The sequence below is a fragment of the Castor canadensis genome, chromosome 7 (genome assembly GCF_047511655.1).
Source record: "Castor canadensis chromosome 7, mCasCan1.hap1v2, whole genome shotgun sequence".
NCBI classification, from domain to species: domain Eukaryota; kingdom Metazoa; phylum Chordata; class Mammalia; order Rodentia; family Castoridae; genus Castor; species Castor canadensis.
In genome coordinates, this window is record NC_133392.1 from 120,743,652 (window position 1) to 120,758,107 (window position 14,456).

The following is a 14,456-nucleotide window of genomic DNA, read 5'->3' on the forward strand; positions in this document are numbered from 1 at the left end:
CACCTCAATCTACCTCAACTACGACGTTAGCCTCTGCTACAACAAGGACAGTACCTGCTACAAGAGCCCCTAGGACCACCGTCCACAGCCCCGCCTACCAGAATCATAGCACAGAGAAACCAAGCCAGGCAACTGCGACCTCAAACTCAGTTAGTGTCCCCAGGGCTCCCAGCATCAGTCTGTCTACCCCAAGCCCTGCAACCAGCAACCACTCTCAGCACTGTAAGGAAATGAACTCTGCATTCTTTCATGACGTGGGAGGGTCCTATGGGGGCCAGGATGGGGTAAGTGGGAAGAGAGATCACACCAGAGCTGAATATTGCACATCTCTAAGGAGAAAGTAGAAGGAGAAAGGATATGCCCTGTGATTGATTAATCTTAGGTGCCCCAAGCTGGAGGGGAGTTGCATTCCACTTCTGAGCCTCAGTCTCTTCTGCTAAGGGAAATAAAAACCCACCCCCTACTTCTTCATAAGATTGTCAAGAGAAGCAAGTAAGGGAGGCAGTGTAAGTGGAAATGCTCACACATATAGCCTCTACTGCCTGGATGTATATGTCTGTGTTTCAGGAGTTACTGATGTACACATGGTGGGGGGTGTCCCTCAGGTTTGGACACACAGCAAACTCATTGAGCTACCCAGATCTCAGTTCCCAGCAACTTCAGTGAGCTACCCAGATGATCACATCCATAATTACAGTCTGCTCATGCCTGTTTCCAAACCCTGAGATAGAAATAATTAACTTCACTACTTATTAAATCACTGGGAGTACTTGTCACTGCTAGAACTGTTCTATCTCATTAACCAGCAAATACCTTTTTAATTGAGTTACCTGCCAAGGGGAGTTCATTTAAAAGGATAAACTATCTTTTGCATGTTTTTTTTTTCCCATACGGATGGCCCAGAAACCAAGCAGCCTGGCAACACCTTTCTGATTGGGCCTGTTTTGTCAGAAGTTGGATTCTCAGAGTTGAGCACTCACCCTATAGTTTGGAGAAGCAGGTGGAACACCTGTGAATTTCAGTTCTGTCATCTGGGGGCTTTTTTCCACAGGCCTTATCATGTTGGAGCCCCCACCCCCTGCTCTCTGTACTGGAGATTAAACCCAGGACCTTGACTAAGTTAAACAAATGCTCCACCACTTGAGCTGCACCTCAGCTCTTTTGCTTTTACCTGGGCTGGCCTTAAACTTTCCATTCTCCTGCATCTGCCTCCTGAGTAGCTGGGAATACAGGCAGGTGCCACCATGCCCAGCTAAGCTATAGGTTTACAGGGTGAGAGGCCAGCAGCACTTCCACAGTCAGCTTTGTAAGCAGTGCAGCATTCTCCTCCCCTGAATAGATTCATTTTAGGGGACTTGGGAAACAGACACACTGAGAGGATGGGATTGGTCCTCAGTTAGAGCAAATGTGGATAATAGTTCTTCTTCATGCCTCAGAGAGCTGTTATGAGGTTCCAAGAGGAAAATGCTTTTTAAACTGCAAAGTGCTATACAAATGTTAGAAGGAAGGTGGCTGTTAAGAGTGAGAAAGATAGCACAGCATATATATATATTTTTAAAGTATATTTTCCAAGCACTTTTCAGTTTAGAATGTGATTCTACTTTATTTATTTACTTAGAGACTGGATTTTGTTGTATAACCAAGGATGGTCTGGAACTCTTAATCCTTCTGTCCAGCCTCCTGGGTGCTGGGTTACAGGTGTGTGCCACCATTCCCAGCTGACATACCTTTTTACATTTAGGCCTCACAACTCCTAGCCCACTCTGCAAGCCTGTGCCAGGCATTGTGCCTGTGCACTTTATATGAATTATTAATCCTTTTAAAACTTTTGGAGATAGGTAATAACATTATTCCTACTTTTAAGATAAAGAAATATAACATGTTATATGTATAATATAAATTAACTTGCCCAAGGTCACACAAGTAGTGAGTAGTAGAGATGGGATTTGAACCTAAGAAGTCTGGCCCAGAAGTCTGTGCTCTTGATTTCACTACAATATACTATATCCAATTTTAATTACTTAGGAAAAATAACTTGATAATGCAGATAAGATGGGCAGACCACCAAAAACAACAGAAACAATGCAGACACTGGCTGAATAAAGCAACTGACCCAGTCAGTCAGCAACACGAAGACCTGAAGACCAAAGTGCTCACTGCCCATTTATAGCCCCCAGCTTACTACCACCATGATGCCATGGAAGGGTTTGGGACTTGGTTCATGATGTGTCTGTCCTGAGTTCAAGTCCCAGCTCTGTACTTACAAGTAAGATTTAATTTCTACTTCTGTGAAATGGAGATTACCTTTGTCCTACTTGCCTCACAGAAGTTTTGATGGAATCTGGAAAGACTGAATTATTGAGCATTAGCTAGGGTCATTTTAAAATGAGGGCAAGAAGCAGTTGAGTAGTTCTTACTGCTTGAGGCCAGTAAGGCTTGGACTCACAGTGATAGAGCATCATTCTATGAATGTTTGTGTTTTGCAGATGGGAATGAAAGTGGAAAGATGGGTTCAACAGTCACTGCTGCTGTCATTGGGATCCTCGTGCCCATAGGTGAGTGTGGCCCCAAGTCATTGGAAAGCAAAGAGAGCCCCTGCACAGAGCTTGGGGAAAGACACTACAAGGGTAGAGAACTTGGCATTCTAAACTCCCCATTGACTTCTTCTGGCTTGGAAGCTGTCCTGCAATTTCCCATGCCTGGTTTGGTTTCTTGGGCTGGCACTCAAGTCTTTTCAGGACCTTACCACAGGCCAGCCATCCAGGTGCATTCCTCTCCCATCTCCCATTCACACCTTGTACTCCCTCCATGGGAAAACCAATTGAATGTTTCTTGGGGGACAAGATTGGTGTTTTTCTTACTCACCACTCTTCCTAGCTCCTAGAAATGGCTGGCACATGATAGGAAATTAAATTTTTGTTGAACTGATAAGTAGAGCTGCATGTCATTTCTTGAATTGGTCATACTGTCTTGCTTTCTTTGTTTGGTTTTCAACAAACATTTATTAAGCAGCTATCATATGTCAAACTCTGTGATAAGGTGATTAAAGATGAATAAGATGTGGTCCTATCCTGCCAAAGTTTACTATTATTGAAGAGACACATATGACACAGATAAATTTATTATGACAAGGTAAGTCCTAGGAGTAAGTTGTGTGTGCTGAGTTTAGGGAAGTGGGGAAGAAGCACTTAGACTGAGAGAGGGGAGAAAAGGGCAAGTGAGGTTTCCTGGTGGAAATGATACCTGAGCTGAGTCAGCCAAGTAAAGAAGGATCAAGAGCAATCTAAGCGTGAAGACAGCATGAGCAAAGCCAGGAATTGGAAGTGGTTGAACTAAGAGTTCAGTGCAGTCAGAGTATAACATTGGTTATGACCTTGCACAGAACCATGGGGCTTGATTCATCACCCCATGTTCACATAGTCTCCTGTACTTCCTGTCTCTCATACCAGCCTCATCTCTTAGCAGTATATTTTGAGTTTGAATTGTCCATTCATAGGTTTATCTCTTACTTACTTGGCTATGAATACCTTAAGGATGGGAACTTTGTCATTTTTATTTTGGGAATCCTCAGTATGGTGGTGAGTTAGTGAGTGAATGTGTTAAAAAAAAACTTCTGTGCAAGACACTGTACCAAGCACCAAGAATGCATGGTAGAAAAAGATAAAGACCAAGTCTTCAATTAGAGTTAATCATAAGTCATACACAGTAGATGTTAGTATACACTATAATGTACTACAAGAGGCATGATGTAACAGTAACATGGTATTCTTGTGGAGGAATACTGGAAAGAAAGGTAATTCCAGAGTGAAAATGGCGCTTCTGGAGAAGATGGCATTTGAATTGGCTTTGATAGGCTTCATCAGAAAAGATGGTAGTGAGACTATTATTCTAGGTTTTTTTTTTTTTGAGTGGAGTAAGTGAAAGACAAATTGACCCTGTTTTGCCTTCCTGTGCTCTATAGAAAGCAGGTGTGTGCTGTTTCACTGATGTAACCCATCCTGATATAATCAGTATTTTTAATTTCTGCTAATCCGAGGTGGGGGGGAATGAGTATTATTTCCCTGAGAGGTAGAGTATCTTTTCATATGCTCCTTGGCCATATATTTAAATTTCATCCTATTTACAGTCTCATTTTTCCTATTTGTAGAATTATTTATACACAATGAATATTAAACCTTTAAAATATTTGATATTTTCTCCCATAAAATATTTGATATTTTCTCTGAGATTTGATTTTTTAAAAATTTAAAATTTTTAAATGTCAAATCTATTAATCTTTGGTTTCAAGAGTTCTGGGTTTTGTGTCTTGCTTAGGAAGGCCTGTTTCATCCCGAATTATTAAAATATCTCCTGATATTTCCTTCTGGTTTAAACCATTTTTAGTACTTAGATATTTCCAGTGGAATTTATTTTTAAGTATGATGTGAGGTAAAGGTTTAACCATTTTTTTTCTATATACCTGTTTAATTTCTCCAAAAATATTATTGAACAGCCCACCCTTATTATAAATTATCATCCTTATTATAAACTACATGCTTATAGATGCTATGCTGTTTATTCTCCTCCACTAATTTTCTGTTTCTATAGAGTAAGTAGCACTTCATGCTATGTTATGCTCACTTTTTCTCAGCTCTTTTTATTCAGTTTCTCTTCTAGATGAACTTTAGAATAATCATGTCAATTCTATAAAAATTATGATGGAATTTTTATTGAGATTGCTTTGGCTGTGGAATTCACATTTTATAACATTGAAGTTTCCCAACCAGGAATATGATATTTCTGTGTTTATTTCAGTCTTCATTTACATCCTTTAGTAGAAGTCTGTAAATCATGTAGGACTTACACATTTCTTGTTAGGTTATCCCCAGTATTTCAGTTTTTCGATGGGCTATTATGAATGTATTCTTATTTCATTACATTTTCTAATTGGTTACTGCTTACTAAAAAAGATAACTTGATTTTTTTTTAATACTGATTTTTTTTTTTTTGATATGGTCTCATTATATAGACCAGGCTGGCCTCCAACTCACAATCTTCCTGCCTCAGCCTCCTGAGTCCTGGGATTATAGGTTTGCTCCAACATGGCTGGCTTTATGTTGATTCTTGATGAAATACAATTACTTCTAATAGCTTTTCACCAGCTTCTCTTAAGATTTTCTAAACATACAAATATTTGTGAATAGTAACGGTTTGGTTCTTTCCTTTCCCATAGTTGTATCTTTTTTTTTTTTTTTTTTCTTTTTTTGGTGGAACCATGTTTTTGTTTTTGCTTTTTAACCTCAGGGTTAAAAAAAGCAAGCCCTCTACCATGTGAGCCACACCTCCAGTCCATTTTGCTCTGGTTATCTTGGAGATGGGGTCTCACAAACTATTTGCTTTTAACTGTGATATTCCCAATCTCAGCTTCCAGGTACTACGATTACAGTTGTAATCAGCATCCAGCTTTAATTTTCAATCTTTAACCTGGTCTTATGCACAAAGTTAGATCTCCAGGACAGTAAGTAGAAACAGTGATAAGGAGCATCTTTAGCTATCTTTAAACTATTGTAATCTTACTCAAACAGAAACAGAAACCCCTCTACAGCATCCTAGAGAGGTGATCATTCAGCCGCCACTGAAATGCCCAGAATGACTGCTTACTATCTACAAAATTGCTTCTCCATTTATTCCTAGTTTGCTGAAGAGAGTGTCCTTTACTCATTAATATATTCCTTTATTTTCACTCGAGCCTGTGTTGCCCTCCTATCCTCCCTTTTGGAGATACTCCTCTTCTGTTAGAGCCCCAGCTTTGGAAATAAGTGCTTCCCCCTCCAGTCTGTGGAGAAAATGGCTTAAGCAGTAGCATTAAGGCAAAGGTGTAGGGAAGAAATTCACTCGTTTGTTCAGCATGTGTCACCTCAGTGCGAGGCACTGGACATATGAAGATAAACAAGCATGGTCCCACTCTCAAAGACAGGCAATACAGACACGTAAAGATACTATGACCTGGTAGCACACATGAGGGAGCAGCAGACTCTGACTATAAAGCAGTTGGGAAAGATTTCACATTTGAGCTAGATTTCAAAGAATGAGTAGCTAATGAAGGAAAGAAGAGATGAGAGAAAGCCTTTCAAGCAGCCGAAAGGGAACATGCAGAAACAGTGCCTGAGGAGCATGGGGCAGTAAAGTGAGGTGAGAGGAGGTAAGATCTGCACGAATGTCTGGGCAATTGGGCCAGAGCCCTCTGGATGTCCAGGGTAATGTATCCCTTCCCCTAGGGGTAATAGCACTGCTGTGCATGAGCGGCTACCTGATTTGGAGAAACTGGAAGCGGAAGAACACCAAGAGCATGAATTTTGACAACCCAGTATACAGGAAAACAACAGAAGAAGAAGATGAAGATGAGCTCCATATAGGGAGGACTGCTCAGATTGGCCATGTCTATCCTGCAGTAAGTATTTCTTGCTGGGAGAATTTCTTCCTTCTCATCCTCCTTCCATCCTCCTTCCATCTTCCTTCCTTCCATCTTCCTCCCTTCCTCCCTCCCTCTCTCCCTCCCTCCTTCTCTCTCCCTTCCTTCCTGTTTTCCTTCCTTCAACCTTATCAAGAATCTGCCATGTATCAGGCACTATTTTAAGCCCTGGGGAACACAGACATGCTGAGGCAGGTGGTTTGGATAGTAGGGTATCAGGACTACCTTGTACCTAGAAGCTCTTCTTGACAATAAAGAAGCAAACATCTCTGCTGAGTAATTTTCAGAACCTTTGGCCTAGAAGGATAGCTGGCCATTTAAAAATGTGAACATATTTATTTTAACAAATACTGTATGCCAGTTATGTGCCAAGCACCACATTAGACGTCAAGTGTTCAGAAATAAATAAGGAATATACTTGCTTCCAAACAGCTGGTGGTGGAATTAAGAGATACTAACATACAGTGGTACAAATGTGTGCTAAGTGCCAGGGTGGGAGCTCAGGAGTCCCTTCTTCTTGGAAGCCTTTCACAGTTTGCTTTGTCCTCCCACAATACTCTGGGCCTCTCTCCATTCCAGCACCTGTCACATCATAGTCCACTTATCTTTTACTTAGTGGTCTCCCTACTAGACTATGAGATCCCTGATGGCAGGATCTGATGTATTAGTCTATTTTCCTGGTGCCTACCTCAGCATAGCCGGCTTCTAACAAATATTTGTGGAACAAATGGTATGGAAACATCAAAAAGGGAGTTAATTCTGCCTTAGTAAATTGGGCCAGGAATGCCTCATAGAGAAAGCAACAGATGAGCTGTGTCTTTGAAAGATTAATACCAATTTTCCAAGTAGAAAAGGAGGGAAATGGCATTCCAGAATAGAAGGTTGTGCAAAGGCTTAGAGGCACAAAGAGAGCATGGTCTGTTGGGGGAGCAAGAACCACAAAGTGGCTGGAACAGGTATCATTATTGTATAGCAGAGTCAGGGGGCTGAGTGTGACCTCAGAGGTCATCCAGTCCATCCCCCTGTCAGGCAATCAGCAGCTTTGATCGCCCACTGTGGGCAGAGCCTTGTCTTGGGGAGACCAGAGAACTGGAAGACTCAGCCCCTGCCCTCAAGGAGCTTTTTGTCTTGCCGGGGGAACCAAGGTCACAGCTGCACCAGCTCCCGAAGAACCCTCTTTCCGAGCTGCCTGTCGTCAAGTGCAAGGTAGGGCAGTGCCACTCTGAGCCTGATGGCTGGTGTGGTGAGTGAGGGCCTGAACCTAAGTTGATGCAGCCAATCCTAGACGGCTTTCTGGTTTTGGAAGGCTGCAAACTATAAGATGGGTGTTGGGACAGAGGAAACATGGGTTAGTTGCAGACCAAGAAAATGGCCTGTGGAAGAAAGTGACAGAGTGTGGGGCAGATAGAACTGGTGATGAAGCAAATTGTTCATAAAGGGGAGATGTGGGAAATGAAGTTGAGCATGTAGGAAGAGTTAGCAAATGGCCTTGAGGATCCTTAACCTTGGCCAGTCCAGGCAAATAAATACTTAACCAATTTTTAAAGATTAGAGAAGCACTGAGCTTACAGTAAGAAAATGACTCCCAGTTCCACCATTTCATACCCCTGTGATCTTAGTCACTTCTCCCTACTTAGTTTTATTTGCAAAATGAAAATAACTCCCATTCCATCTGCCTCCCAAGTTTAGAAGTTCAAATAAGAAAGCAAATATAAGGGAGCACTTTGTAATTACAGAGCAATCTGAACTTGTAAAGTGGCATTGTTCCAGAGAAGGAAATGACTTAGGGGAGTTACTCCTGGTGAGTCTTAAGGCCTAGGTAATAAGCTCCTGGCAGTTGCAGAGAAACAGAGTAATAGAGTGAGGAAACTGGTGTTTTGTGAGTACCTACTACTATGTGTCAAACACTATTCTAAATGTTTCATAATATTTTCTCATTTAATCTTCACAATTACCTTATAGCGTTGATATTATTAGCTCCATTTGCAGATGAGGAAACTGACTTTTAGAAATTGACTAACTTAAGATCATAGCCAGGAAGTGGCAGAACCAGAATTCACATTCCAGTCCGTATGTACATAGAGGTCCATGCTCTTTCCACTATGTCATGGGGTATACAACCTTGAAGCTCTGGAGATTAGTATTCCCAACCACCTGTTCTCTCCTCTATCCCTTTCTCATTTAGCTCTGCCATTGCTACTGGGCCCTGTCTTAGTCTTAAGATCTGTCTTGGAGAGAGTAGAAGGGTGGTAAGACTAGAATAAGACAGTCTCCAATATCCGTGCTGGTGGAGTGTGGCTGTGGCATTCATGAAAAACTACAGATAACCCAAAGATGACTTGAAAGGCAGTGAAGTTACTTTTTATCATATGTAAAATGTTCAGAGGTGGAAAATTCTTACTGTATGCTGGTTAAGGTGATCTAGAATACTGTATTAAACACGCTACATCCATTATTTCATTTAGGTCCTCATCGGCTCTGAGGAAGGTCCTACTCCCATTTGACAGATGATGAAACTAAGGCTCTGGGAGAGTAGCTTGCCCAAACTCACATAGCTTTGAGAAAGACAATGAAACTAGGGTCTGCCCAAAGGACGGTATCCAGGAAGACTATCAAACAGGATCTTACAAGGACAAATTGTGGGAAAGCTAGATATGTATCCTGAAGAAAACAGAATGAAGGAAAAAGAATTCAAACTCTTGCCTATAAATTTCAAGGGCTTTCCTGTATAGAACTTTCTAAGACAGAATGAGGGAACATGAGAAAAATACAAAGAAACAGCTTATACACTCTCCACAAGGAAACAGACTGGCTCAGGGATTAGTAGACTCGCCATCTAATGGTCAGCCATTTGTGGAAGAGGGACTAAATTTAATTGACTTGTGTTGTCTTCTGAGTCTGTTTAATCAGTGGAATGGGTGCAGCATGGTACCCACCTGATTAGCATTCTGGAGACAAGTCACAAATAGCTGGGATTTAACATTTGACAGAGCTAACCCCATTAAAGTTCACCCAACCTAAAGTCCTATATAAGAGGAAAATTTACATCTCTGCTGCCCTCCTTTACAAAGGGACAGACAGCCAGGTGCCAGTACTCTCATTGTAATCCTAGCTACTCAAGAGGCAGAGATCAGGAGGATCACAGTTCAAAGTCAGCGGGGGGCAAATAGTTCATGAGACCCTATCTTGAAAAACCCATCACAAAAAAAGGGCTGGTGGAATAGCTCAAAGTGTAGGCCCTGAGTTCAAACCTCAGAACCGCAAAAACTAAACAAAGGGACAGAGACAGAACAGAATGATGGAAAAAGCTACAGCTCTGGATTTACACAGACCTGAGATCAAACTTTAGTTCAGCCACTTGCTGTGTGATCCAGAGCAAACTATGTAAGCTCAGTGAGTGAGTCTCAGTTTTCTCATCTGTAAAATAAGTATGATAAATATTATTTCTTGGCATAGTTTGAAGATTATTGAGCTGATACCTGTGAAGTAATATATGTCTGATTCTTTGTTGATATTCAATAAAGACTATCTCTTATGGATCTAATGATGATTTCTTTTGGTCTATCTCCCCAGCGAGTGGCACTAAGTCTGGAAGATGATGGACTGCCCTGAGGATGGGACCACCTCCTTCGTGCCTCATGGAGTTCAGTCCCATGTACTACTCTCTCTGGATGGTGTATGACTGGATGAATGGGTTTCTATGTATTGGTCTGTGTGAGAGTATGCACGTGTGTGTGTGTGTGTGTGTGTGTGTAACTTTTTTTTAATTTATGTTGCGGAAAGGTAACCACAAAGTTATGATGAACTGCAAACATCCAAAGGATGTGAGAGTTTTTATATGTATAATGTTTTATACACTTTTTAACTGGTTGCACTACCCATGAGGAATTCATGGAATAGCTACTGCTGAGTGACTAACATGATGTACATAACCAAATGGGGGCCAATGGTACAGTACCTTACTCATCATTTAAATACTATATTTACAGAGGATGTTTGATTTGGGAACTTTTTTAGGTTTGGGGATTTGTTTTTTTTGTAAATAAAATGATTATGCTTTGTGGCTATCCATCAACATAGGTATGAAAAGAGAACACTTCATCTCCCTCCCACATTTAGATTATTTATTAACATATTTCAAAAACAAGATTAGTTCTATAAATAATTTAGAGAAGTGAGAGTATTTATTTTTGGTGTGTGTGTTTATGTGTGTTATGTATGAGAGAGAAAAATCTGTAGAGAAGAGGCAGACCTATGACTATTGTTCAAGTATATAAATGTATTTTAAAACAGTCCACAAGAGGGGTGTCTAGTTTTCAGAGAAACCTCTGAAAATTTGGCTCTGAAAACAGATACTGTGGTTTGTGCAAACGTGTAGGCAGATATTTTCACCCCTGGCTATTTCTGAGACCCCCGATAAGCCAGCAAAGCCTTTCTGCTCACTGGTGGCTGCCATGACTCCCACCTGCACTTTCTAGTTTGTGGCTAAGTCAGTGTATAGATACCAGTGCCAGAAGTTCTCATGAGCTCAATATAGCAACCTAAACCTCAGTAAGTCCTCGTTTTAAAGTTCAGCTCTTTAAGTTATGTCTTCAGTTTCCTTAGGACTCTGGGATAGAATTCAGTAAGCTTCCTTCAAAGCAACTGTAGGGTACCATCCTTACTTACAGAACTAAGTAGAGACATTTCCAGGACAGCCCATTTACTATAGGGACTGACTCAGGCACTGAACTTCTGAGACATACTATGGATGAGGATAAGGAGGATGGAATGTTTATTACATCTCTATTTCTTCCTTCCCTCACTCTCTACCATTTCCTTTAGATGGAGGAAACATTTTAAAGTAATAAACAGGTTTCTTACTATATGCTCAAACAGATAAAACTAAGAAAAAGTGGCCAAATCTGAAGTTGTATTTGAGGGGAAATGGCTTACACAATTGAATATATATGTTCACACAGGGATTTGGTTTACTGCTTTGTAAATAAAAGGAAAAAGTCTGGGTATATGTATAGATTTGTATAGATTTTTTTTTTTCACTATAGACACCTTTACTTTTCATGGGCTTTGAGGGAGGTGGGGAGAAATGCTATTTTCTATCTGTGGGGTATACCATTGAGAACATAATGTTACAGTCCCAAAAGGAATTCAGTCCCCGCTGGCTTTTTTGTCCAAAGTATGGTCTTTTTCTTAACTCTGCTACTCTGCTACTTCACTTCCACTAGACAACCAGGGACAAGTACAACATGGAAGTATTTGGCTTAAGTAGAATCAAAGGAAATGTATCTAACCTTAGCATATCTGGAACTTGGCATCCTTAAGCAAATGTCTCCCTACTCCCACAGTCCAGCCGCCCCCAACTCAGTGAAGCTTGGATATTCCACCATCTTGACACACTTTGAATTTCCAGGCAGACAATCTGGAGTCCTACCATCCTCTTCCGAGGATCTTGCTCTGTGTCATTCATGGTCTCCTGACCTCTAAGAAAACAACCACTCTGGAGCTTGGTCATTTTATTATATAGCTTCCTCATGGTATACATGTGTTGAAGTCCTGAGACATTCATTGAGAGGGTAAACACAGTTCACCTAGATGACCCATAAAAAGACTTATAAAAATAGGTGGTCAACTCCCATGGAGCTCGCTCACTCACTACTATTCTTTCAAGAATGGAAAGTAAAATTATTTTTGACTGAAGAAAAATGATGAAATTGACAAACACTGAAATGTATCCAAACAACTTTTTCTGTAATCTGCCTCAAAAGAAATTGAATTTCCTGGAGAATGAAATAATAGTGGCTAATGCATAGTTTCTAAACTTTCAGTCAGATTCTGGTCTTCACAGAAAAAAAATAATAGGTCAGGGCATATGGCCTGTGATCTCAAAATGATGATGAAATTCACAGCTTGCTCAGAGATGTCCATGTTTCCTGAATATGGTAGAACTGCAGTTTGAAAGAAGCAGCTATGGAACAATCTATAAGAAACAAATTGAAAACCAGGTGCCAGTGGCTCATGCCTGTAATCCTAGCTACCCAGAAGGCACAGATCAGAAGGATCGAGGTTTGAAGCCAGCCCAAGCAAATAGTTCGTGAGACCCTATCTTGAAAAATAATCAACACAAAAAAGGGCTGGTGGAATGGCTCAAAGTGTAGGCCCTGAGTTCAAGCCCTAGTACTGCAAAAAAAAAAAAGGAAAGAAACAATTGAGAAATGTGTGTTGTATAGCAGTAAGACAGATGAAATCTGAGGACTCAGATCCTCCTTCCTCCTATTCTTGGAGGCTATTTGAGCCTTATTTTGAGGCATAGTTACATTTCTGTTGCTTTTTTTGCTTCCTGTGCATATGTAGCTACAGCTAATACAGAACCATTGGACTATAGAGCCAGATGAAGGCTGAGAGACAATGCCAAGAGGGCAGAAAACTTATCAGACAATATTTAAAGAAGCCAGCCCAGTCCTTTTCCTCCCTTTCCTTTTCCAGGAGATAACTCTGAGCAGCCTGAACATGGTCTCAAACCTGCTTCCTATCCTGTGGCTATCTTTCCAGTGGATTTACCAAGGCACTGGAAACAGCCTTCCAGAAATAAGGAAAATTAAAACTTTATTTATTCTTAATAGCATGACTATATACAAAACAGAAGTAACCTATAACCTTATCTGGCAAAAAGAGAGTAAGATGTGATTTAAATTTATGGCAATAAGTACTACTGCTCCCTTCAGTTATTTCTATGACTACAGTTTATTCGTTCCCCAGAACTATCCACTAGGTGACAGCTGTGTGCCAGGCACTGCAGATGTAAAGGTCAATCAAATGTGTTCTGTCCTTTCAGAGCTCACAGTAGCAGTACAGCAAGATACATGTGACTACAGAATACTGTAAGGGCACGGAGAAGAGAGGATTATTCTACCTGAGGAGATGAGAAATGGCACCATCATAGAAGTGACCTTAAGCTAAGTCTTAAAGATTAAGAAAGGGTGTCTAGGCTGCTAGTAGCAGAGAAGACACTGAGCTAAGACACAAAGGCATGAATCGGCAGGGGGCTGTGAGGAACTGCATATAATTCATTGTAACAAAACACTCAAGTGGATTTAGCAAGAAATGAGACTGGATTAATGACAGGTTCAATGTAAGCACTTTATAAAATACTTACCTTAATTTCTGGTTTGATAAGCAAACATTTCTTGGTCATTTATTGTGTAGAAGGTATTGTGGAAAATTTGGGGTGCACTGCCAGCACCTTGCAGACATGAAATTATTCAGCTTCAGGCTCTCCTGTGGCCACATAGAAATGTTGACTACTTTTCATATATTTGAGTCAAGAGATTTTTTTTGGTATGAAAACTAAGACAAGGGCAGTGGGATTTTCACAGAAGCTTGCCATCCTATCAAGAGCCTCTTAGATGTTCTCAACCTTGAGAAAGAAAATTGGAAATTTTAAAGATATGGAGTCTGGAGAGGGGATCCCAACCACTGTACAGTCAGACACTAGTAGGAATGGGGAAAGGGCCATTCACATCCCACAGGAACATGAACTACCCCCAAACTCCAGCCATGCACTCATCAAAATATCAACTAGAAGTCTCAGAATAAACAATGTTCTTTCCCATAAATGCATGAAGATAAAGTATCAGTCTTCTTGGGGTACTGGGAATTTTCGGGATATGAAGAATTTAGAAGGTCAAGGAATCACAGCTTCAAATTTTCAGTTAATATAAAAATAGGAAGCTCTTCATTCAGGCTATGCACCATGTGCACAGTCGAGAATCAGCAGAAACTACATTTGCAAACACTTTGTGCTACAAAAAGTAATTTTAAAAAAGCCTCCTGTATAATTATATATATTTAAAGATAAGGTTTTGATACTTTTTTATAAAAACTACAAAACTGTACAAACTGCATTCTTTTAAAAATAGCATTTTGTTCTACACAATCTGTTGTTAATTTGTGGATAAAGTACTGGTTTGCAAATTCCATTACACTGTACCCAAATGGAATTTCAATG

At 40.5% G+C, this 14,456-nt stretch overlaps 1 protein-coding gene and 1 long non-coding RNA gene across 32 annotated transcripts in view; one reads left to right on the forward strand and one right to left on the reverse strand.

Annotated features, from left to right (window-relative positions):
- Window positions 1–11,455, forward strand: part of Lrp8 (LDL receptor related protein 8) — a 73,416-nt gene extending 61,961 nt beyond the window's left edge. For 26 of the 31 annotated variants that reach the window (XM_074080065.1, XM_074080073.1, XM_074080069.1 and 23 more), the window contains 5 exons: window positions 1–222; window positions 2,487–2,555; window positions 6,258–6,430; window positions 7,481–7,657; window positions 10,025–11,455. In XM_074080065.1, the coding sequence (XP_073936166.1) occupies window positions 1–222; window positions 2,487–2,555; window positions 6,258–6,430; window positions 7,481–7,657; window positions 10,025–10,063 (680 nt within the window). In that variant the 3' untranslated portion in view covers window positions 10,064–11,455. The remainder of the gene's footprint in view (window positions 223–2,486; window positions 2,556–6,257; window positions 6,431–7,480; window positions 7,658–10,024) is intronic. The other 5 variants (XM_074080075.1, XM_020158412.2, XM_074080089.1 and 2 more) reach the window with 2 other exon arrangements.
- LOC141424939 (uncharacterized) overlaps window positions 5–14,456 on the reverse strand; it is an 18,105-nt gene continuing 3,653 nt past the window's right edge. Inside the window, exon 3 of the long non-coding RNA XR_012449908.1 lies at window positions 5–13,865. This is a non-coding gene — a long non-coding RNA (uncharacterized lncRNA). The remainder of the gene's footprint in view (window positions 13,866–14,456) is intronic.